The sequence below is a fragment of the Diorhabda sublineata genome, chromosome 1 (genome assembly GCF_026230105.1).
Source record: "Diorhabda sublineata isolate icDioSubl1.1 chromosome 1, icDioSubl1.1, whole genome shotgun sequence".
Classification (NCBI taxonomy): Eukaryota; Metazoa; Arthropoda; class Insecta; order Coleoptera; family Chrysomelidae; genus Diorhabda; species Diorhabda sublineata.
Window position 1 is genome coordinate 13,912,818 of NC_079474.1, and position 25,032 is coordinate 13,937,849.

Below are 25,032 nucleotides of genomic sequence, written 5' to 3' on the forward strand. Positions count from 1 at the left end.
TTTGACATTGGAATTTTTTTTGGTTCTATAGTAGGCTAAAAATTTTTCAATATATCCTCGTAGCAACTCCTTGTTATCAAGCATGGCTGTCCACTTAACTAAACTGCTATCCTAGCCACATTTTAAAGTAAAGCCTTATTTCACGACTTGATATTTTGGGCTACACTTGCTATGAACATTTACATCAGACTCGTCAAGAAAGTCTCCTTCATTCTCATATTTATCGAAGAAAATTGAGATCAAAACAATAAAAACAATTCAACATTTCACTAATCAAAGATTTGATGCTTTACGTACTAAAAAAGAAACACAATTAATTTTTCACTTTGAAGCTTTCCCATTGGGTTCCTTTTCTGCCATTTTCACTATTTTTTTCACAATTTTCATTCAACAATTAACGTTAAAACTTTACACGTGCACTAATAATATGCCTTTTGCTTTTGTCTGTTCGACGGCGCTCTCTACACCCGTAGAATCTTCGGCTGATGTATTAAAGAAACTCTCCCAGTAGAAAGAGGTTTCTTTTTTGTACCACGTAATCTTTCGTTTCCCCCCGTATGATGCGTTAAAACCAAACCCCTGGAAAATCGCAAAAAGTTTTAAGAAAAAAATGTCTTTTTGGAACTCTTAGTGAATTTTCAAATTTTTGATGGGAAACCGAAGGTTTTACGAACTTATTTGAAGCTGGAGAACTCAACTAAAAAAATTATGCTTTAGTTTTCTCATTATTTTGCGAAAATGACTGGTATTCAACAACCAAACTTGTCCACTATGAAAAAATCTAATATTAGTAAAAGTAGTTTTTTTTCTATCACATAGTGAGTTCAAAGATCTCATTTCAAAGGTAATCGTCGAATTGACGATCTCAAGCAATGGTTCGCTGCTGGATGTAGCATGTGTTTTAAGGCATTTCTCGAACATCTATTCACAAAACATATTTATATGTTTATATATAGAAATCATCTATAGTGCGTCTCGACAACTGCGTCATCTTCTTCAGAGATTGACACTAAGTCAAAACTGATCCGAATTTTGGTTTACGTAATTGACTGAGTTAATATGGGTTGAGGCTGGAGCAAAATATTTTTTTCCGTTGTTTGACATTTTACTTTGTTAACGAAAACTATGGAAAATCAACTACGACTTTTTCCAGTTCTAATTATTATCCTTTTCTGTTCGTTTCCACGTTTTGTCTGTTTAGTTAAAATTAATTGACTGCTTAGAACATCAGTAATCAGATTCAAAAAAAGGAAGACAAAAAAATTAAAATTTCCATAGAGATAGCAAAATTAGTTTGAATAACATTAGATTTTGTATACGGCGAACGAATTATTCGCTTTTTTGTTTGGAAAGAAAAGAAATCGACTCTTATCGATTTTAATGTTCATAACGTCTACTCCAATAATCATAATAGATTTTTATTTTAATTCCCTGCACAAAAATGTGAAAATAAAAATAATACGAATTAGAATTTGAAAGAAACTAATTGTTGTTGCTGTTGCTGTTTCAAAATTTCACATACGAAATAAACTCTAATTGACATATGATCAATTTTTTTCAAATATGACAAACTCAGTTTTTTTTATACACAACACGTTTTGAAAATTTGAGTTTCCTCTAAACCTGAACTACGTGCCTTTCGACTAAACTTTCTTCTAAAAAAAGTTTTCCCTCTAGGATCAACAATGAAACTTTGATCTCGGACACTTCAATAAAAAAACATTTAGAAAAACAATCCCCAGATTCTATAAACGTATTGTATTATTTATTTTATCTTATAACTATTTTAGTCTACGGTCTCTATAAGAGACTGTGCAACCAGCAAAAAACAATCCCGTCCGTGTTGTTTGCCAAGAAAATTCTACAAGTCTGAATTTTTTGCAGATGCAGTTAAAAAGTAGAGACTCTAACTAGTAAAATGCACTTTTTTCGTCCCGAAATGTTAAGTTTTCGAGGAGATACAGCAGTTTCTTCTTCAGCCGGGGACGTAATTTTCCTCAGACTCTACGTGACGCGAAAACTTTTTAGTAAGATGCGACCCCGAAGTTTGAGCGCATTTTACAAAGAAATGACAGTTCTTAGAGAAAAATCACAAGGAACCTTTTTTATAGAAAACTTCTTAAACTACATTTTTGATCCCTTCACTTTTTCCGAAATTAGGCATAGATTTCGAGTTATTTGCAAAATTCGAAATTTTTCAAAATATATCGCTTAGCTTAGCAAAATTTTGTTGTTAATTTTCACTGTATCGATAAATCACCTGGAGAACTACCTAAATCCAAAAAATCAGCGACTCATTGTCGTAGGTCAGGAGCTGTGATCACTGTATTATTTTTAAACTGTCTAATATCCAGGGTGAAACAACCATATAGAAATATCTTTTAACGTTGCTCAACATCAATGGTATGACTTATCTCATTGCAAGCTTATACATTTAAGTTGAAGGGTTTAGTTTCCCTACAAGAAAATGTCTAATGGCGTCAGATCAGGAAATCGTGCTGGCCATTATATAGATGCGAAAATAGAAGAATCGTCAGTTACTATTATTCAAATCTATGACGAAATTTTTGCATGGAAAAAAATTAAATCCAAAGGAAAGGTTCTACCAAGGTCCCAAAGAGCTTATTGAACGTTGAGCAAAAACGATGTTGAGGCTTTCTTTTTGTATGATTGCTACGCGCATGATTGAGTTGGGTTTAATAAAAGCTGTAAACTAAAACACTGTGGATATGTCAAATCTGACATAAAGTTTGACATTTTTAATGGTGAACGTACTCAGAACGTTTGGTCAAACGACCGCTTCGACCTTTGGTGATAAAGCACTCGAGCTACCGTATTTCGCTGGTTTTCCAAATTCAATCTTGGTCGCATTTCTCTAAAGGATGAATTTCGTGAAGATCGTCAGGACAAGGTGCAAAGAAATGTTGAAAATACTCAATCACGATGTTTCAAAAGACGTCTGTAAGATCTCGACAGGCGATGAATCATGGATCTATGGAAACTAAACAAAAATCAACAATATGGGTCTTTCAAGATGATCCAAGCACTTCGAAGCAAGTAGTCGGGTTTTTCGGGATTACTGGACTTTAAATCAATTCTAAATGAAACTTTAGCATTTTTTTACCAGAAGTGTTCGTTAAAAAATAAAGAAACCAAATGCAGAAATCGAATCATTCAATATCCACGACAATGCGAGCAGTCACACAACAGTTGAAACAAAAAACCTTTTTGAACAGTCATAACATTTGATTGATGGCTTATCCGTCGTACAATCCTTGTACAATATTTGTTTTTATTTGTCTATCTAAAGAAAATCATTAAACGAACACATTAACTTTGTTACTTTTCGAAATTTTTGAATTTAGGTTTGTGCTGACGAAATAAATTATAATCTATTATTGTGCAAAGTACATAAATTTTTGATTAACCTTGAGAAATTCAAAGGGAAAGACGTTAAATTATCCAAAACATCTAAAAGTAGAAATCATTTTATTTTCATAGAACTAGTTAGCTCGTTGAATGATTCTGTATCATCCTCTCATTAAGCAGGTTAATTAGAATGTTATACATGAAACTGGTTTTCACGTATATTCCTAGATTTGTTTATATAGAGAGCGTTTTTCCTTGAAACGATACAGGTTCAATCATATATAAGCTGCTGATAGGTTTGGAATGAAATATGAAATCTTAGGTAGACCGGGATACTGCAACTTGTACGAAAATAATTCGGTTCAGCTTATTTGATAGATGACTGGAAAATTTGACTCCAAATTTACTCTAATACCTCAACAAACGAGCTCAATTCGAATTAAAACAGATCGTTTTGAAAAGGAAAGTTATGAATAATATAATTTCAAATATTTAGTGACCAAACTTTTTTATTTAAATTATTTTTTCGGGCGATCAAATCGACTTTCATGGGGATATTTCACTTATTATAGTAATTGGTATCACTATTATAGTTTTTCATAAGTGGCAGCACTGACAGTCAACGTCAGTTGTCAAATTTTGTTTAAGACTACTCGACGTCGAGATGCTAGATTCTGCCACGTAGAAGATATAACCTCTATTCACATTTTAGAGCCTTACATCTCGCAGCGTATGGAACACAAAAGAATATTTTTTTAGGAACGTATCAAAGCGTGTTTTTGAGTGGTGTACACGCTTTAGTGATGGCACTGATGATGACCATCACCCAGGTGACTGTTTCAAGTAAGGAAACAGTGACCAAAATCAACCAAATTGTGCGTGCAGATCGTGAATGAGCATTCGTATGATTGTCGAGGCTGTGAACGCCGATAAAGAAACGGTTAGAAAAATTTTACACGAGAAATTATACAAGACAAAAGTTTGTGCGAAGGTGGTGCCAAAAAATCTGACTCCTGACCAAAGGCTCTTGCGTTAACGGGTCTGCTCAGATTTCCTTGAAGAGTTTGAAAAAGATCTGCTTTGAAAGTGATCCGATTTGAGTCGTTGGAAGCGGTAAAGCAGAAAATTACACAGCTTCTAAAGGCCTTCACCAAAGAAGACTTCCAGCACTGCTTCCATCAATGGAAAAAACCAATGGAAAGGTGTGTAGTGGGGGGATAGGAGTATATTGAAGGGGAGCATTCGAGTGTAGAATAATCTTTTTCGTAACCAGTCCCGTTATTTAATAGCCAGACCTCGTATATCTAATTACTTTACTTCTATCTATATCTATCGATAAAATATTTTGAATAATAAATGAATTCACGCCCCCCGCGCATTTTTATTATATGAAATTTGTTTTTTAATCAGTTAATATTTTAGTTTAGTGAGATTTATGGGGTTAATCAACTTACATATTTGGCTAAACAGCTTGCTTACCTAAAAAAAAAGAAGAAGCAGCACATTAATTTAAAATATAAATTTAAAATTGGTATCCATTTCGTAAATATCAGTCATTCATATTTTCATATACGTGAATATAATTAAATTAACGATTATGTTAGGATTGATATGATGTTATGTATATACTTTACATGGACGGGTCAAAAAGTCTTTGATTTGTATTCTTATTACAGCTTTTTACACATTATTTAACGTTCCTTCAACGTTTTTATAATAATATACATAAATAATAAGCAATTTGACGCCTAATTCACTTATTTTTAAAGTGAAAACTACATCGATGCAATATCCTGGCGCGAAGAAACTTAATTTGTGATAAATGTCATTTTAAGTACTGCGATCCATCAGTTGTTAGTCTAACATTAAAAGAAGAGTTATAAATAAAAATTATTTTCCAAAATTTTATTTCCACACACTTTTCAGAACGTTTAACTAAAGCTTCTACGGCATTATAAAAATATGAGCATGTTTAGAGTCAAAATGTTCACCATCTTTGTGAAGGCTTGGAAAGCAAAGCAGTGTAGACTGGAGCAATTTTTGACGAAACAACCTTAGTAAGTCAGAATAAAAAGCGTTTGATTGCTTAAAATAAATCGCAATCCGAAAATATTGTAGCCATCACTTTTTTGGTGTTTTTCGTAACCTTTGCTTTTTTTTGTACGAGTTCTCCTTTCCGGTGCCATTCAATAGAATCTCTTTAGGATGTTCAATCATAGTAACATGATTTTATAATTGATCAGAATACACTTTCGTCGGTAAAGTTTTTAAAATCGCTCTCGACATTTTACATAAATTTTTGTCATGCTTAAATGCTCATTTAGGATCTTTAGAACACTTGTTTTTGAAATTCCGGTCTGTACTGTAATTTCTTGTATTTTAGGGGGTCACAGGACCTCCAGCACCTTCATCATATTCTAATGATTTTCCTCCCCAGCGAAACAACTTAAGCTAATTTTTAATTTTTAAAATAACGTCACGAGTTATTATAAACAGCCTCCATTCTATTTTTGACTCGTGTTGGTGTTATTTCTTCTTTAGACTCGAGACTTTTGAGAACGCACTTCATTTTCTATATGAAAAACTCCTGGACAGTACTACGCATATTCATGAAACTCTATGCAACTTACTCTGTTAATCGCTTTTGATTTCGACAATATCGTTTGAATGAATTACTTTCTATATGAAACAAGTTATTATAGAAGTTCTAAAACAAAATTATTTATCCGAAAAATTGCTTGTCGATGTTTGATTCAATTTTCCATACATTTTTTGCAAGCCTCGGTTAAAATAGCTTTTAGTACGTTAAGCAAATTACTTTGTAATGGTAGACAAATCAACGTTAGCCTTTATGCCATTATTGACGCCGATTTATCCCTAGTAACTTAATATTTTTATTGCTATATAATCTCTGGTCAGTTGTCTTAGATCCACGATTACAAAAACAACGGAATAACTCCTAGAATTTTGCCCCACGATTTCGTTAGTTAACAAATACACTTAGGATTTTGACAAAGTCTTGCATGTTAGCCTCCTGAACAAATTAAAATCTTCCTAACTGATTTCAGAAGGGTTTACGGTCAACTTTAGTGTTATCATCTACCATCTTTCACCTGTACATCAACAATATACTCGATAAAACTATCAAATCGATGTATATGGTGTTTTATTTCGAGCTAGCTGCCCCAATAAACTTGGTTAACATCCAATTGATCTTGGAAACATTCTGTAATGGAGTAGAATGGAATTTAACGCAATAAAGATCCAAGTTGAAGTGATTCTGCATTTGGTTCTGTCTGGACTAAAATATCACCATCATAGCAAATAAGGCTGTAGAGGGTCGAAGAAGCTAGGCAGCTCAACAAAAACCTGTTAACTCCTCAACAATTTCTAATCTTCCACAAGGCACAGATTCGTTAATCCTTGTAGTGTTTCTCGCCTCGAAGCTCGGCTTCCAAGCATACCAAGATAGAAGGTCATAGAATGTCGCTCAATACCACGGCAGATGCTCATCCAAACTGTCTAACATAATGTCATCTAGAGCAGTACTTGTTAGATCTACCGAACTAGCTCAGAAACCACAAGTTCTCTTCTTTTGGAGAAATGCAAGCTACCAATGTACTTCTGTCTTTTTCGCACACATAAAAAATCGATCTGTCCTCGTACTAAATACGATATTTTCGATATTTATACATCGATTTAATATGTGTTTGTTAATTTTTTCCAACGAAGCGTAACATTCTCATGCATAATTTTTTTTATAATATACTACATCATTTTTTTAATTATGGTCCTTCCCCAGCGGTTTCTGCAAATAAACCGGTTGGTAATTAACGCATAATACGTTCTGTCCACTAGACTCTAACGTCTACAAAAAGAAAAAGTCACAGGAAAATCCCGACTGACGGAAAAAAAAGCGCAAGCTGCTTATAAAGCGCTAAAATCAACAAATCAAATCAGTCGTCCAAGAAATACCAATCCGTGAAGATGATGCTGAGGTCAAGTGTAACTCTTTTAATTTTGGGTATTTGTAAATTCACTGTTAAGGCCGATTTTTCACCTTTCGATATTGTTGACGAATACGTTAAACAATTTAGATCTGGTATCGGTAGTTTGTGTCAATGGTCTGACACTTATAAATACGAACAGAAGAATTATGAAAAGTCGACATTCAATAATACTTTGGCATTGGGAGGTAAGTACTTTTTTTGTATACTTAACTAGCTTTTTGCTGCGTAAATTTGTACTTTCGTTAAAGTCTGTCCAAATTTCATTATTCAGAAATCATCTTCAACTACTCTTGTTTCTGTATCTACTTTTCTCTTCTCCTTCTATCGTTTTCTGATTTACTAAACTGTAATTTCGTTTGGAGAGTGATTATTGATTCAACAATTTCCAGTTCTATACGAGGGGTTACTCAAAAGTAACCGAAATAGCGTTGCCATGGGTGGAGCTTTTATAGTACTGATTTCTGCCGCTAGGGTCTGCCTAGCGCAAGTCGTCGCCAGTTCAGTGCCACGCGGGCCGTTGACCTGTCACGTTCTGTTCGTCACTAATGACCGTTTTTGCTAGTGCTGTTTCAATGCTGCTTCGTTTTTTTATGATGGCAAATTTAAGTGAACAACGTTTGTTTTCTACTCGGTAAAAACGCTGCTGAAACGTTTTTATTGTTGAAAACTGCTTACAAAGATGATGCTATGGGGAAAACTCAAGTGTATGAGTGGTTTTCTGGATTTAAAAATGGCGACATGTCGATTGATGACAAACCTCGCTCTGGACGTCCATCAACTGCCCGAATAGATGAAACTGTTGAAAGAATTCGAGGGCATGTGCGCACAGACCGTCGACAGACAATTCATCAACTGTCTGAAATCAGTGGAATATCTTGGAGCTCGGTTCAGCGAACAGGTGACTGGTTCTTCCACATGACAACGCACCTGCGCACACAGTCATCACTGTTATATCCAGTTTTTAGTTAAAAATAACATGGTTCCGCTGCCCCACGCACCTTACTCGCCTGACCTGGCTCCGTGCGACTTTTTCTTGTTTCCACGCTTGAAAAGGGACATGAAAGGACGACGATTTGAAAACATTGAAAACTTCAAGAAAAGAACGAGACAGGAGCTTGCAGCCATCTCTAAAGATGAGTTCAAACAATGTTTCGAACAGTGGAAGCACCGCTGGGACTAATGTATTACTTGTAATGGAGAGTATTTTGAAGGGGAAAAGGTTGTTTTGTAAATATATAGCATTTAAAAAATAATCCCGGTTATTTTTGAGTTTCAAGCGATCTTATCTGTTACCGAATGTTACTAGTGCTATTAAAATTTTTACATCCACTTCTTTCAATTAATTCACTCCTTTTGAACCTCTCTTTTGCTTTATACCCTAATCTCTTTTGTATTAAGCTTGTTTGTCCAAACTTGGTCATTTGAGCTTTCAAGGTCCAAGTTTCCAACAGTACTAATCACACATAACATCCCATGAATCCTATTCTGACGTGGAGGTTTAGATTTCTGTTTAATAATTGTCAACAGTCATAGTTGGTGATTCTGAAAGTCACTTCAGGATGCGTCTATAGAGCCACATCTCAAATGCCTCAAGTTTTTTGAACATTTGAGCTTTCAAGGTCCAAGTTTCCTCTCCGTAATTCAGTACTGATCACACATAACATTCCATGAATCCTATTCTGGAGTATTGTCTCAAATAACCAAAAGAAATTTCTTGGAATTGTGGAATTCTGTTCGAAATTATGAAACTCATTAGATGTGAGATGATTTAACACCCGGTTATTAAGATAAATGATTTTTACAAAATTTACCAAAATGTATCAATTTAATTAAAAATGGGAGTTTGAAGAAGCAGAAGGCAAGGCGTTGGTAAACCATAAATGCAACAAATTTATACTACCAAATAACGCGGTGTGCTGTTTTTTAAGGCACACTCTGTATATTTCAATTCGTAAAGGTTAATATCCGATTTATTAGAACTAGATACAAAATTCTCACCTGAAGGTGAGTTCAAATGACAACGAACTTTGATTCAGTTCTTATTTATGAGCATTTTGACTTCACAAATTCAACAATTTTTAACACGTTTACTGTCAACTACGAAATAACTCAAATTTTTTTTACATAATTCAAATACTACTAGATAACTTTGTATTTGAATTAGTATTTTCAACGCTTAAATGAAATTGTGAAAATTCTCTTGGCAGTCGACGTGTTAATTTTAATATTGGTTTTGAATAAATTGCAAAATTCGATTATGTATTTTGACACAATGACAATTTAAGCTGGAGCGCATAAAGTTTTTCTAGAAAATAATTTATATCAGCTATGTTCGAATTTCCAAATCCATTTTCTATTTAATATTCTTTATTCAAAGTTAGCTGAAGAAAACATCACATACGAAGTGAATTTTCATTCAATATTTACAATATAATCAACATTAACGAGAAAAACTGAATGATGTAACATTACAAAACAAACGCCTTTTTGGTTTTATCATTTCGATGCACAATTTTAGGACTCTCTGTATTTTCGACAAATAGTCTATTTGGATCCCATTCCTTTTTCAGGATATTCCAAAGATGTGAAGTGGAACTAGGACACTGCTTTCTGACTACCCTTGTTCAATTTGTCCCTCAACTCAGTACATTCTTCCATAAAAACTCTTTGCATAGCTTTGAAGAATGCTTGGGATCGTTTTCATGCTAGAAGATAAATTTTCTATTATGTGCTGGTCAGAATGTACTACATTTTCGTTTTATATTCTTTTATAGCGTTTTTTCTCCACAATCCCTTCAATTTTTCCGGGTCTTCAGTAGCCCTTCCTCCAAAAGTCGTCAAGCCTCTGCCGAATTTTACAGCTAGAATTACCCATGGATCTGCTCTTCCTTTGATCAACGCACTCTTAGACGCAAAAACTTCAAATTTTCACTCATCATTCTATAAATTTCTATCCCACTCTTCATGAGTCCAATTTTTGTGTTTTTTAGTCCACTGCAAGTTCTTAATTTTAGTTTAACGTTTTAGAAGAGGTTTCTTCACTGGCACATTTTTAAAAATTCCAGCTTCCCACAGCAGTTTATCCACAATCTTTTCCGTTTTTACCGGGTCTCCAGTAGCCCTTCCTCCAAAACATCGTCAATCAACCGCCATATTTTACAGTTAGAATTACCCATGGATCAATTTTTCCTTTGATCAACGCCCAAGCAGTCTTAGACGCAAAAACTTCAAATTTTCACTCATAACTCTATAAAATTGTTTCCCACTCTTCATGAGTCCGATTTTTCTGTTTTTTAGCCCACTGCCACCTGCCTACCAAGTTTCTCCACTACCACCCTTCCAAAAAGGCCAACTTCTCTGTTTCCTTTCCATTTTAGAAGGCAGAGGTAGAGTGCTATCTCTAGGCACTTAAGTTGTCGATCACGTCTACCAATCAATAAAATACGTTTACCATCAGCAGTTGTAATTTTTCGAGGTCGCCCTAAAAGATTTCTATCACCAAAGCTCCAGGTGGATTTTTCCACATTGTAGTCAAAGGTACGTCGAGATATTTTCAATTCAGCGTCAATGGTTTGGTTTTTTTGCCTACAGTAAAGTTTCAACCGATAGTTACTGTTGAAGTGCATTATTTGGAAATTCAATCAATGGATTATGGAATAAGCAAAAACTTTTGATCTGTAATGAATATCTAGATAAAAGTACATAATACAGAATGTGTTTTCATATGTGAAAATTCGAACGCCTAAATTTGAACATGGCCAAACTTGTTGAGCTCCTTTCTAATTTTCTTAATTATTATCTTCTGGATCTTCTAAAGATATCATACATCTAGTTTATGCCCAAAGTCTTGCAGACGTATTATTATGTAAAGCGTAAGCAGTGGTTAGGAGAGATCGTCTTCAGCTAAACAGACTCTCTTAATGTAGTTATTTGAAATATTTATTTTCTAGATGCCGAAGAATACGACTTCGTGATAGTAGGAGGTGGTACCGCTGGTCTTACACTCGCTCACAGATTGTCAGAAGAACCAAGATGGAAGATATTAGTACTAGAAGCAGGAGGCTTGGAAACGCCAATAACAGAAGTACCGGCTATGCAGCCGCAGCTGCAAACAACCGGATACACTTGGGGATATAAAACATGTGCCCAAAAACACGCCTGTTTAGGTGAGTTTGCATTTAATTAGTTAATTTTATTATGAAATTTATATGATTATTTACGCAACAATAAACTGTTGAAGTAGGAAAACTATAAACTAGAAATAGACAGCAACAATTACATCGAAAAAATAGAAATAAACAAGAGCATGCAAACGTAATAAACCCTACAGCAAAAGACCATCTAGATGGGTAAATACATTTTCCTCGAAAATTCAAGATATATGATGGTGTCAAGCAAGATCGATAGGGTATTTACCAAATATAAGGAATTTTTTTTATAGAATGTCTTCTTTTTTCTCTCAAACATTTCAATTTATACCCAGAATCGTTTAATTTCAGTTTAGAATGTGTGCAGAGCAGAGTATTTGCAATCAGATCATTTTCACCACCACGTTCTGTTACCCCAACAAAAATTAAAGCTTGTACGGGGTGTGTATCGATATCTCACACATTGTTATTGTACGAATACAAGGTTCGTACAAAAATGCAATGTCAATCGTATTTATACAATCATCTTCGTCGATGTTGCAAGTTTTCAGTGATTTTCCAGTAATTTGGTGAACCCGCTCGCCTTCCAAATAGACGACGATAACTACTTACTATAAAAAAAAAATCTATTAAGCTCTAAAAGTAGTTTGGTTCATATTTTTCTCAATTGCCAAAGCATTAACACAACAAAAAAACAAACTGAAAGTTCGCTCGCAATCACATTGTCTGGTGTGCGTTTCGATAACCAAGTTATCGTCTTCAGAGACTGAAGGTAAATTGTCTCTGAAGACGATAACTTGGTAATAGAAACGCGCGTCAGACAGTGTGATTGTTAATATTGATGTAGTGGTGATGTAAACTGTGTGTTCACTATGAATATTACCAAAGAAATTCTAATTGAAGAATTGCATACAATTTATTTTTTTTTTAGGTTCTGTTGATAACAAATGTTTAGTAATTAAGGGGAAAGCACTAGGAGGAGATACGGCCATAAACGATTTGTTATACACAAGAGGACATCCCAGAGACTACGACATCTGGGCTGATAGCGGAATGAGAGGCTGGTGTTGGGAAAATGTTTTACCATATTTCAGAAAAATTGAAGATGCTTGTGTCGAAGATATGGATAAAAAATTTCGTCATTATGGTAAATGAAAGAAACTCACTTCATCTTCTTCGCTAGCAACAATTAGATTTTCACATTTTGGTACATTTAGACTTAATATGATCCTCTTTTAATATATTAGGTGTCTTCTATCCCTACATCGCTCCATGCGAATCTTTTATTGTCCGAAACAGTGCAGGAAGTCTGTTTCACAGCTTCAACAGACTCAAATCTTGTTCTTTTAATGCGGATTTGATCTTAGGAAAGAAGTAAAGTCGTCCGATTCAAGATCCGGAGAATATGAATTCCTATATAATCAGCAATAGCGCGACGGTCACTTGAATGACGACCCGAAAGTAAATCATCCTCAACATCTTCTCGGACATCTTGAAAACCTTTAGACGACTCTCAAACCACGAGGACGCGACAAACATTCATTACCATACACTTGTTTCAATAAATTATAAGTTTCAGTTACAGTTTTACAACAATTCGTTGCTCTATCGATAATTTTTACGGTAAATCATGCAATTATACAAACGAAAGCCACGGCTATACTGGTTTGTCTACACGCGGTAGTCACTGCATCCGAAAAAGTAGGTTTTAGGTTAAATATCTAACAGCCGCTAACTTTTCGCGAATGCGGGCTTTTTCTGTAGCAGCGCTAGTCTCGTTACCTTATAACCACATCTCGTAATAATCAATTTAAACCAAATATTACAATCAAATATATCCAATAAGTTTTAAAATCATACACCCAAATCTTAGAAACATACTTATAACGAGGTTAAGTCATTATTTAGTACTTTTCGTTCTCTTCTGTACTATTTTAAATCAACTAATAGTATAAATAATTACACAGGAAGAAGTGAAGATATTTGGTTTGTTGCTTTCAGGTGGCCCAATTCATTTGGAGAATCTGTACCCAAGTGACCCGATTTTAGCCGAACATTTCCTCGAAGCAGGTTTGGAATGCGGTTTGGATCGCATCGACTACAACGGTAGAGATCACATCGGTTTGGGTTTACCGCAAGTTATAACGAAACAAGGAAAACGTCATAGTGTAGCTAAGGCTTACTTAAAACCTATTTTACAAAGAAAAAATTTGGTATTATTACCTAACAGTCAAGTCGTCGAAGTACTCATCAGCGATATTACCAAAGAAGCTAACGGAGTTGCTTATATTCACGATGGAAAAGTCTTCCTGGCAAAAGCTACTAAAGAAGTTATTCTATCAGCCGGTGCTATAAATAGTGCCCAACTTCTGATGTTATCTGGTAAGTAAAAGTTTTCCTGCGTTAAATTCTAATTAAAATACACTTGTGTGCCTTGGTCTAATCAATTTTACGAAGATTCGCGGATATACTGTAATCTGCTTACTTTTATCACATCCCATTTCTCTTTCTTTACTTCAATTCTATATTCGTCTGCTGATTTCAGTCAAACAAACTTTTCAATCCACCTCATTTGGTTGGTTGACTCAATATCTTTGCCTCGTTGATTCTCGTATATGATTTTAGTTGTATCAATCGATACCCATTTTATTTATGTTCCCACTTTTCCTATTTTCATTTTCCTTATCGCTTCTTCCACTTCCTCTTCGAAGATTTCCTCTTTTGTTCTTCTATCGTCCTATAATTCCCGTTTATCCTCGAATTCTTAATTTATGGTTTCTGCCTCTGCAGCTAAATTTTTCTTATTCTTTCTTCCTCTAATATGTGTCCGTGTTTCTTTTATCTCTTCTTATTTCTTTTCTTGTTCTTCTGCTCTAATTTTGTACCAAAAGCTTCTGTTACTGTCTTTATAATTATTTGCTGATTCTTCATCCCATCTCAATGTTTTCTCTTTTGATTTTTCAATTTCTCTCATGATTTTTTCTTCACTTATATCATTAATATCATTCTTCCTTGTTGTCTTTTTCTGCTAAACCATTTTCTTTATTTCTTCTGTCTACCATTTGTGGTCTTTACTTTCCATCGTCCTTCTCCTGCTTTTCCATACATTATTTTTTTAATGCTTCTTCTAAAGTTAGCTTTTGTTCGAATTCTATCAGTTTCATTTTGTTCTGAACTTATATATCGAAATTCTCTCATATCCTCTGTTCTTCTTCCTACTTTCTTCTTTTTATATATCCAGTACTTTGTTCAACAGTCTGTAGTTCGTTAGAATTAACGTAATGCGATAAGTTTCCAACTAGTTTTCCACTATAAACAAAATTATAATTTTTTTACAGGTGTCGGTCCAAAAGAAGATCTAAAGCATTTCGAAATCGAGCCCATAGCTGATTTAGCAGTAGGGAAGCAGCTCAAAGATCAAGTTTCCTTCGTCGGTCTCAACTTCGTGTACGATCCCTTGCACGAGAAACACGCAATTGAAGATTCCATACAATCCATTCAAACTGTCGAGACATCCGATTCGATGGAAAGACGCAACGAACATGATTCCAAAGATTATACTAAAGAAAATAATTATAATAGTAAAAGTCACCACAATTACCAGAATATTAAGGACGATTACCATCACAAAAAAGATCCTGCTATTGAAATCGCTCACATATCTGAAGGAAATTCGTTATTAGATGTGCGTTTTCATAATAAAAATCATCGATTCATTCCCCAAATAGGAAAAGATTATGAGAGTGAATTTTACCACAAACATGGAGGTATTAAAGACGAAAATAACGAAACGAGTACTGCTTCTAAATTGTTTTGGATTAACGATAGTACCGACGAAGAAATAATTAAATATTTACGTTACGGAAAAGGTTCTTTAAGTACAACAGGGTTGCAATTGGTGGGATATATAAAAACGGAATTTTCAAGGGATAGCACGGCCTATCCCGACGTCCAAATATTAATTAAAAAGACCCATCCCAAAGGAGGTAAGATAATTTCCAAATTGCAGACAATCGCAATAAGAATATTTTTCAATATTTTATTTCCACACACTTTTCAAAACGTCTCACTAAAGCCACTATGAAAATCATAGCTGTAGAATATTGTACATCCTAAACTCGACCTTCAACTTCGGGAAAAAGAATAGTCAGATCAGGGTTATATGGTGGATAGCTTTCTACATAAAACTTATAATGTGTGTCGGTTAACTTTAGGAGGAAGATTAGATAACTTAGGTAGCTCCAATCCATTGATCCATGTCTTCCAATTCACCTTCCTTCAAACTGGTTATCCACATTAGGGTGGTGGGAGGAGATTTTGGAGCTCTTTCTATGCTCAGTGGCAGTGGAAAAGGAATAATGGTTTTAAATGCCAAAATCTCGCAATAGACATTGAGCCAAGTCAAACCATTTAAGTGTGCGTGTTTTTGAGAACTTTTCGGGTATTTTTCCTGATGATTGACGTACATATACCATACCAAAAGTTCACCTAATGTAGCATCTTCACTGCAATTAACATCTAGCAATTAGCAACAAGTTGTTTCACATCCTTCTCGTCCTCTTCAGACAATGTCAATTTATCTTTTGTTGGTAATGGGTATTCAATAGATTTCAAAATGCCTGTACGTTCAATAAACCGGTATTTCAGTTGTTAGATGGTTCGAGTTTCTACATTGCACATTGATTTTGTGAAGATAGACGTGGAAAAGGCAATTCAATGTCAAGACAATCAGCCTTTAACTGTGTAGTTTGCATCTCATTGCATTTGACAGCCCACTTCCTTTCGTGGGCTATTTATCTGATGAAGAAATTAAAACTAACATCGATACAACTGTATTTAGTGTTTCGAATGTTCTGTTTACGTAAAAGTCTACTCAAGATTACCCCCTTGAATTTAATAACGATGCGATAAAATGTTTTAGGTTGCTATCATTTCAAAGGGGCAAATCTACGTAAAGACCTCCACGACATCTTCTGCAAAGCTTATGAAGGTTTTAACGTGGAAATAGTTCTACTGCGTCCCAAGTCTCAAGGTTACTTAAAACTCGACGACGTGGATCCCTATCATCAACCCTACATTAATCCAAATGCTCTAGGTGATGAAGACGAATACGACGTACAAACCTTATTGGCTGGTATAAGAAAAGTAATTAATATGATTAACGGCCCCGCTATGCAGAAGCTTGGAGTTAAATTGGTAAAAGAAAAAATTCCAGAATGCGATCAAGCTATTTTCAACGATGAATATTGGAAATGTGCTATAAAGTAAGTCATACAACATAACGTTGGAATTGAAAAGAATTTATTCTTCTCGAAAAGTATTCCATATTCAACATTTAATTGGTTCTTGTTCCAAAATCAAAACAATTTTAAATAAGATTCGACCTTCAAACATCCACCATTCCCATCAAGATCCACTTCTAGTGAGGTCATAGAAGAAAAGTCATTGGAGGAATTTTTGATGGTTAGAAATTGGAAGTGAAATTTTTCTTGGCAAGAATCTCTTGCTCTTAAAGATCACTTCAATCCTGTTGGAATGGATAATTGCTGAGAATATGGTGACATATCAAAAGCTGGTAGATCAACCTAACCTATCTTAAACAAATTAGGAGTTGAAGAACAAAATTAAAAAGAAATCGATTTTAAATACAATAATTGATATTGGCCCAAAACTCCCTCTCATCAAAATCCACCTCTTCTAATAAGGTCATAGAAACAAAAGGATTTTTTGATGGTTAGATAGAAATTGAATATGGAATATTTTTTGAGAAAAATCTGTTACATTCAATAAGTATCTAAATATTTCATCATTTCCGTTTTTATTTTTTCACCTCCACTCGATTCTATTTTTATTGTCCCTATCGTTTCTTCTACTTCTTTTTCTATCGTCATATAATTTCCCTTCATCCTCCAGATTTTCATCTCTTACGTATCTGAATTTTTAATCAAAAACTTCTTCCGTATTTACTTTTACACTTTTTTACACTTGTTCTCATACAGTGTTCTCTAGATGCGGATGCTTCAAGGATTATCCTCACAGGTTCAAAAATGAGGATTTCCCGAAGGTACGCAAGCTGCGAAAGAGTAAACGACAGTGCCTACTTGTATTCTTGATATGTTCGGGCTTTGAAATGTTTTTCCGTACCTTACAAGTCGCTTGGGAATGTAGTTGAGGATGTGGTGTCATCAGAAAACGTTTTGTGACTGAAATACTAAAAAAAATTCGTATGGAAAAAAAGCAAGAAGAAACCCAAACGAGATAAGATGTCTCAACCATCCCGCAATATAATTGCTATCTCATACAGACGTTCTCTAGATGCGGATGCTTTAAGGATTATCCTCACAGGTTCAAAAATGAGGATTTCCCAAAGGTACGCAAGCCGCGAAAGAGTAAACGACGGTGCCTAGTTGTATTCTTGATATGTTCGGGCTTCGACATTCTTTTCTGTACCTTAGAAGTCGCTTGGGAATGTAGTGGAAGATGTGGTGTCATCAGAAAACGCTTTGTGACTGAAATATTGAAAGAATTCCGTATGGAAAAAAAGCAAGAAGGAACGCAAATGAGATAAGACGCCTCAACCATCCCGCAATATAAATACTAACTCATACAGATGTTCTCTAGATGCGGATGATTCAAGGATTATCCAAACAGGTTCAAAAATGAGGATTTCCCGAAGGTACACAAGCTGCAAAAGAGTTAACGACAGTACCTAGTTGTATTCTTGATATATTCGGACTTCGACATGCTTTTCCGTACCTTAGAAGTCACACTAGTGGTGTCATGGTGTCATCAGAAAACGCTTTGTGACTCAAATACTGAAAAAAATTCGTATTGAAAAAAAGCAAAAAGGAAAATAACCAATAGTCAGATAGAAATTGAAGAAAGGATTGTATAGCTAGATCCTCTTCCCGCTAATCATGTCTAGGGTGGCTCCACAAACGCCAGTGGTAGGGGAAGTTTCAATAGTCAATATTGAAATACGTTCAGAGTCTGATATACTAGACAATATACCTATAATCCTGAATATAGGTGAAAGTATGTGCTAGACCAAACATACCACTAAAATACAGCCATCAAAACGTTTTACCATCACCCAGATCTCATCCGATGGGTACATCAGTCTTCTTTGCTGCTCATTGTCCATCCTAGTTTATTCGTTTTGGTAGAAATAGTAGAAATATCCTTTTTTTTAACTCAGGATAGTATCAGGATAATGATTGAGCTGATTCTTGTTATGTTGCTGTTCTTCCGTTTCCTATAGAGCACCCCATAGGTTTCGAAATGCTATTTGGTGAAATTGGTAAAAAATTGGGAACCATCTTAACTTTTATCATCAAATTTTCCTTTCATTGATCTCAATTTCAAATTTTTAGATCTAAATGAAATTTCCAATGTTTTCTTTTAGGTACATGTCAGTAACCAGAGGTCAGATCACCGGCACGGCTAAAATGGGCTTAAAAACCGAAAAAGACGCAGTTGTCGACGAAGAATTGAAAGTATACGGGGTGAATAAATTAAGAGTTGCCGATGCAAGTGTTATTCCGGTCAGTATAAGCGGAAACGTGATGGCTCCTGAAATAATGATTGCAGAAAAGGCTGCGGATATCCTTAAAAAATGTTGGATGGTCTAAACAAAAATGTCGCAGTTTAATTTTCATAATTTTAAGTTCAAACAACAAAATAAAAAACTTCATCTTCTCGTTTAATATAAATAAACAAAGTGGTTCTTTATAGAAGTTCACTAGAACATTGCCCTTAGAGTTAGGTTATTGGGAGGTCAAGAATTGTTGAAACTACCAGCCAATGTCCAGTTTCTTTCTTCTCCATATACCAGCAGCTATCCGGATAGTTTTTAATACCCACAGCGTGTAGATGGCGCCTTAGATACTCGTGCCCGGTTAAAAGGTCAGTCACCAGTCAAATTTCGCCATTTTTCAAGTGAAGTACTAGATTGGTAAGGCAGACAGAAAATCCAATAATGTGTGTCTCTGCTTTTCAACAATTTAAGCAGAATTTCTTTTGAGAGCAGACTACTTTCCATCCATCTTGGAAGACTATAGCATGTACATCAAGCTAGAAAATTTGCTTACTGTAAGTGGAAGCCTGCTTCGGCCATGCCATTCATCCAGGAGCCGTGCATGTACCAGGTAGCTCCATTATTTAGTATTGCCAACTTAAACTACTCCGGCTATTATTTACTGCAACGAGTGTCTTCAAGCTCTTATTATTAAGAGTAGCCTGTCGTCCATATAAACTGAATGATGTCTTCCAAAAATTGCCTTTTTCCCGGTGTTTATAAACAAGTTAGGTATTTGCAGAACGTACCGATGATTTTTTAATTAGTTTTCAAGATTTCAACATGAGAAAATGATACATTTTCTGCTAATACTTGCTGCCATATTGTAAAAATTGACTGAAATTGTATTTGTAGGTTTTTCTTGAATAAAAAATTCAATTTTTTTTATTTATTTATTTATTAACACGCGGGCGTTTGTTCTAGCCTCCGAAATGTGGAAAATAAAAAACAATAAATTTATCACCAAAAATTTCATAGATTTGAGGTTATTTTACAAGTTTTGCAATACCCTTCAGACGTCAATTTAAGGATATTAGTTCTCGATCTCTTAGCCACGTCTTGAATTCTGGAAAAAGTTGAAATTCACTGGTTGTTAAATCGGGTTTGTACGGTGGAAGAAACAAAAATAGCAGCCATGTTTGTCGTTGCCAACTTCACCATAAAGTAAAACTGAAAATATGTCAAAAACCGCTGTAAATAACAAAAATTCATATCGGGTTATCCATTAAGAGTGATGGAAAGTGTTAAAGCATTTGAAGACGACCTGTCAAAGTACTCAATGAGGAACGCAGTAATTATCATAAGTTTGGATAAGAAATTTTAATGAAATTCTGACAGAAACACACGAAACTAACAAATTATACAGTGGTTTCTACTGGAGAGGGCATAGTTAATAAAGCCATCGATTTTCTTCACGGTAATGCTCATCCACAAGCATCTACTTGAATTCTAAATGTCATCAGAGCATTCGGTTATGCGCCCAATGATTAAAACAGATTGTTTCAGCTGAATAAACATTTATACTTCCATTTTAAAAGATGCAAATGCTTAAAAACTGGAGGATAATGCCACCCTTTCCCGGTGGTAGTAATCAATGAATTCCAAACTAACCTCAGAAATCGATAGGCGAGTTATTTTAAGTAAAACACGTCCTGTGTATATTTTTTAGCTATTTACCATTAAACCTTCCAGTTTTCGACCGAAAATGCATGTTTTTCAACATATTTTGAATAACAACTGAAGGACTATGCATTTTATGAGAAAAAAATCATTTAGAAAAAAGTTGAAGTATATAAGTTGGGGAAGATTTTTGTATTTTTTTGTTTTTATAGTTGAAATATTTACTAAGTTATCGCTCGTCAAAGAGACTTTTGAATTATTGGAAATTTGAAACATTTGAAAGATGAATAACAGCCATTTTTGTTAAGAAAACGTTCAGAAAGAACTTAAAAAAATCTTCAAAATGAGCTACCTTAAAAGTCTGTTTTTAAAAGATTCGTAAAGTTGTCATGAAAATCGAATGTTGAAAGTCTTCATTATTACAACACTATATTTATCCCAAACGATCGGATAATATTAACTATGTGGCAGCAGCGCCGCGCCGTTTCCAAATTAAAAGGAACAGTACCAATATATCAATATCTTAATATTTCTCTAAACGATTATCACAAAAAAAGTATGAACTTCCTGTTTAGTTTACCTTAGTTCACAAGACTTCAGTGAATCAGGATATTACCAATTATCAGCATAATAATTATTTTGTTTATCACCAAGCAAATGTAGCAACGCTATTATATAATTGACGGCCACATTACTCGAAAAATGAATGTAATGTCATCTCACAATAATTCATGTTTCTCAAAACAAATACCACAAAAATGTGTGAACTGCAAGTTTAGTTTACCTAATAAATAGATATGAACAAAAATATGTTTTCGTTAATTGATAAATTGATAAAAAAACATTTACAAGGCGTCAGTGAATCACGATATGACCAGTTATCTGTATAATAATTATTTTGTTTATCACCAAGCAATAGGAAAATGTAGACGAAGTGGCAACGCTGTTATATAATTGAAAGGTCACGGCCACATTACTCGACAAATGAATGTAATGTCATTTCACAATAGTCCATAATCTGTGTCTAAACAATATTACAAAATATGTATAAACTTCCTTTATCAACTAAATAAATATTAATATATTTTTACGTAATTAATTTTATATAAAATAACAATTAAATTTTTATATTTTTCGTCCAAATGAATATTTGACGTATGATCGAATTAAACAGAGCGGTAATAGATTGTTGATTCCATCAGGTCATAACCTCATTTTCATCGCTGACAAAAATAGAATAATCCAATAAAACTGGGTGTGTAGTCTTTAAACACCGACCTAATTTGTGACTACAGGATGTATATGAAGGAAAATTGGATTTTTTTTCGAGAGTGTTGCGATTTCAAGCATTTCATTGTAAATTGATATAATAAATAGCGGAATAATTGGAAATAATCAGATGTTGTACAGAATGTCAAAATATAACTCTACTATCTACAAAGTGAAAAACCACCTCACTCCATGGGACAATTGACGTATATGTAATACTCCATATTTGTAATACTCCTATAATGGACAGTTTCTATAAGTGGAAGGTGTTCTTTACTTTATCTATACTGCGCATGTTTGAGAATGCGCAGAACCGAGCTGGAGCCTCGGAGGATAGAGAAATCGTTGCTATTCTGTCTCCCTTAGTCAGAACAGCTTCCACTTATAGAAACTGCCCATATTGAAGTATTGCATATATGGTTTATGATCATCATGAGCTCATGAAACAAATCTAAACTGGAAAAACAATTCTAATCCTTTTGTCCTTTATTTAGATCTTTCATTGCGTCAAATTAGCCTGTAAGCTCGATATTTATTTCTTATAGGTGTAATAGGCCAGAAACGGACTTGCCTAAACTCATTTCATTGCAGCAAAGTAGTTAATTAACCTAACCTGACTCTTCTACATCCATTATGAGCCCATAAACAAAATGTAGACTCAAATCAAGACCCTATTCTATTATTTTCCTCAATATAATGATTAATTGCACCATTCTAGTCTGAGAGTCAGAGCTGGTTTACCAAGTAGGTCCGTCCAGGAATATGGGTGCAAGCTCCCAGGGGGGCAAGACCAAGAAGAAAAGAAATTAAGAAAATATCTAGTAATAAAAACACGAATTAATGTATGGAGTTTATGTTAGTGGGCATAAAATTTGAAGCCGCTGCAGTAGCAACAATGGCTATGCTTTGTTGCATAAATGTTCTGAGGGTTGGATCATTTTGTTCCACTCCAACGAACGTTAGCTAACTATTTAATACATAAAATTGGTAAAAAAGTTTCAAGACGGCATTTTGTTAAGCCCAGAGCCAAGTAAATTCCTCAAAAAATGATAAAATTGCATCCTGGAATGGTGTTCAAGCAATTAACATATAAGCCTTATATAATTTTTCCATTTAGGTTTTTAGTTAATTAACTTTAACTTGACTTAAGGGTGGAAAAATTATTAGCCTTAATATCGCCTAAATGCTAAATCCTGCCTTGCTGAGAGCTCAATAGTGATTTCAAATATGTGTACTTAACTTGATTCATCTACAGCCATTATGAGCCCAAAAATTAAGACTCTATTCTATTTGTCTTTTCAGTTCGATTCTTCATTGCACCACTTTAAGAAAATGATTGTTATTTGTTATAGGTATCAAGGTATCTATAGCTAACCTTAAAAGATAGTGATTTCCAAGAGCTAATACCTTTGAAATATTAAGAATTATAAACTGTACAAGGGGTACTATAACAGCAGCTAGGAAATCTATTTGAAATACTCCAGTTAGAATAATTTTGGAATTCCATTCAACAAAATTGTGGAAGAAAAAGTATATAATCAAAAATTTTATATTTATGTTTATCAAACTTTTGAAGGGTGTTCACTTAGTAAAGTCTGCTTGTAAAACACATTGTTGTATTTTGAATCAATAATGTATTATAGACTTTAAGACGCTTCCGTTGTTTGTATATAATAATAACTATATCTACAACTTCAATATTAAAAAAATGCCTTTAATTGCTTTATAATTATTAAAACGTAAATACCAAATTAAATAATAATTTCTAACTTAAAAAAACCCTACTAGACAGTAAAAAAGTTGAAAGAAGATATAAATTTATTATAAGTATTATAATTACATTGACTAATATCGCGAAAATATAGAAGTTACAATAATTATACCTGCCAAAACAAAAACATAACCTCAGTTACTATTTGGGTGTATACAACACAGAAAGTATTATGTAGATGGTGTTACAAGAAAAATTCGAAATTGTATAATTAAATATAAGACTTGGACTTTAGTTGATTATCGAAATAAGAAACAATTAGTAGTAATAAGTGTGTTTGATATCAATGTATTGAATGTTTTTCAAATTAAAACCCACTAACCTGATACTATCAATGCTTCATTAGGTCCAACAGTGTGAATATTACCCATATTCAATTGAAATTTATCACTAAATTGTTAATAAAAACACAAACAATAATCTAATTGTTAAAATAATACACTACAACAACTTCACGCACTTTAACTAACCGATATTTGCAACACTGCTTTTTCGTAAAGCACAAAAACGACGTCGGGGACCGCCGATTATTGAAATCAAAAATTAAAAGAAGATAACCACATTCCCTATATGAATGCAATATATTACGAGGGCCAATTGATGTGTACTGCGCATATACTCGATATATTAGGATTAAACTGGTTTTATTTAAAGATTATTCATACAAAAAAGCATTTAAACAATATTAATTTTTTTCTAGTTAACAAGAATGCATAAGAAATTGTTGATTTATAATCATTACCAGTCTTTTTTATTAGACTTGTTTTTCTAGAAATATAAAAAAGAATGTCATTTAATATTGGCTATAAATTCATGCAAATATATTTCAAAAATTCAGATAATACAAGGTATAAACAAAAATTGAACAAGATTTTTATTTTTGATTTCAACTAACGCAGTTTTTAAACGATTTGAACAAATTCAAATCCACATTAGCCGGTAACTACGTAAATATAATGATAAAAACTAATTTATACTACAGGGCCGTATTTGTGCTATTGTTATATTATTCATATTATTATTAATTTCGAGATGCTAATGAATTTATTTTGAAAATGAAGTTATACCGCTACATTATACTAATGAGAAGTACTTTCTAGACATAAAGACTAAGAAAATCCATGAGAAACCAAATTGAAGAAGATACCAGATTCGTAGAAATAGTAGACTGGAAAGCAAAATGCAGAAACAGAAAATAATGGATAAAGTTGATAAACGAGCCCAGGATCAACAAAAAACTATAATAAAAAGAGCAAGTAATAGAATATA

At 33.9% G+C, this 25,032-nt stretch overlaps 2 protein-coding genes across 2 annotated transcripts in view; one reads left to right on the forward strand and one right to left on the reverse strand.

Annotated features, from left to right (window-relative positions):
* LOC130449307 (flotillin-2) overlaps positions 1–24,680 on the reverse strand; it is a 302,572-nt gene extending 277,892 nt beyond the window's left edge. Inside the window, exon 1 of the mRNA XM_056787044.1 lies at positions 24,086–24,680. Within this exon, the coding sequence (XP_056643022.1) occupies positions 24,086–24,134 (49 nt within the window). The 5' untranslated portion in view covers positions 24,135–24,680. The remainder of the gene's footprint in view (positions 1–24,085) is intronic.
* On the forward strand, positions 7,334–19,987 carry LOC130449255 (glucose dehydrogenase [FAD, quinone]-like). Its single transcript, XM_056786958.1, has 7 exons — positions 7,334–7,564; positions 11,330–11,545; positions 12,459–12,674; positions 13,529–13,909; positions 14,866–15,513; positions 16,449–16,791; positions 18,933–19,987. Exons 1-7 carry the CDS (start codon positions 7,357–7,359, stop codon positions 19,156–19,158), a joined length of 2,238 nt encoding a protein of 745 aa, XP_056642936.1. The 5' UTR covers positions 7,334–7,356; the 3' UTR covers positions 19,159–19,987.
* Positions 24,681–25,032: the final 352 nt, after the last annotated feature.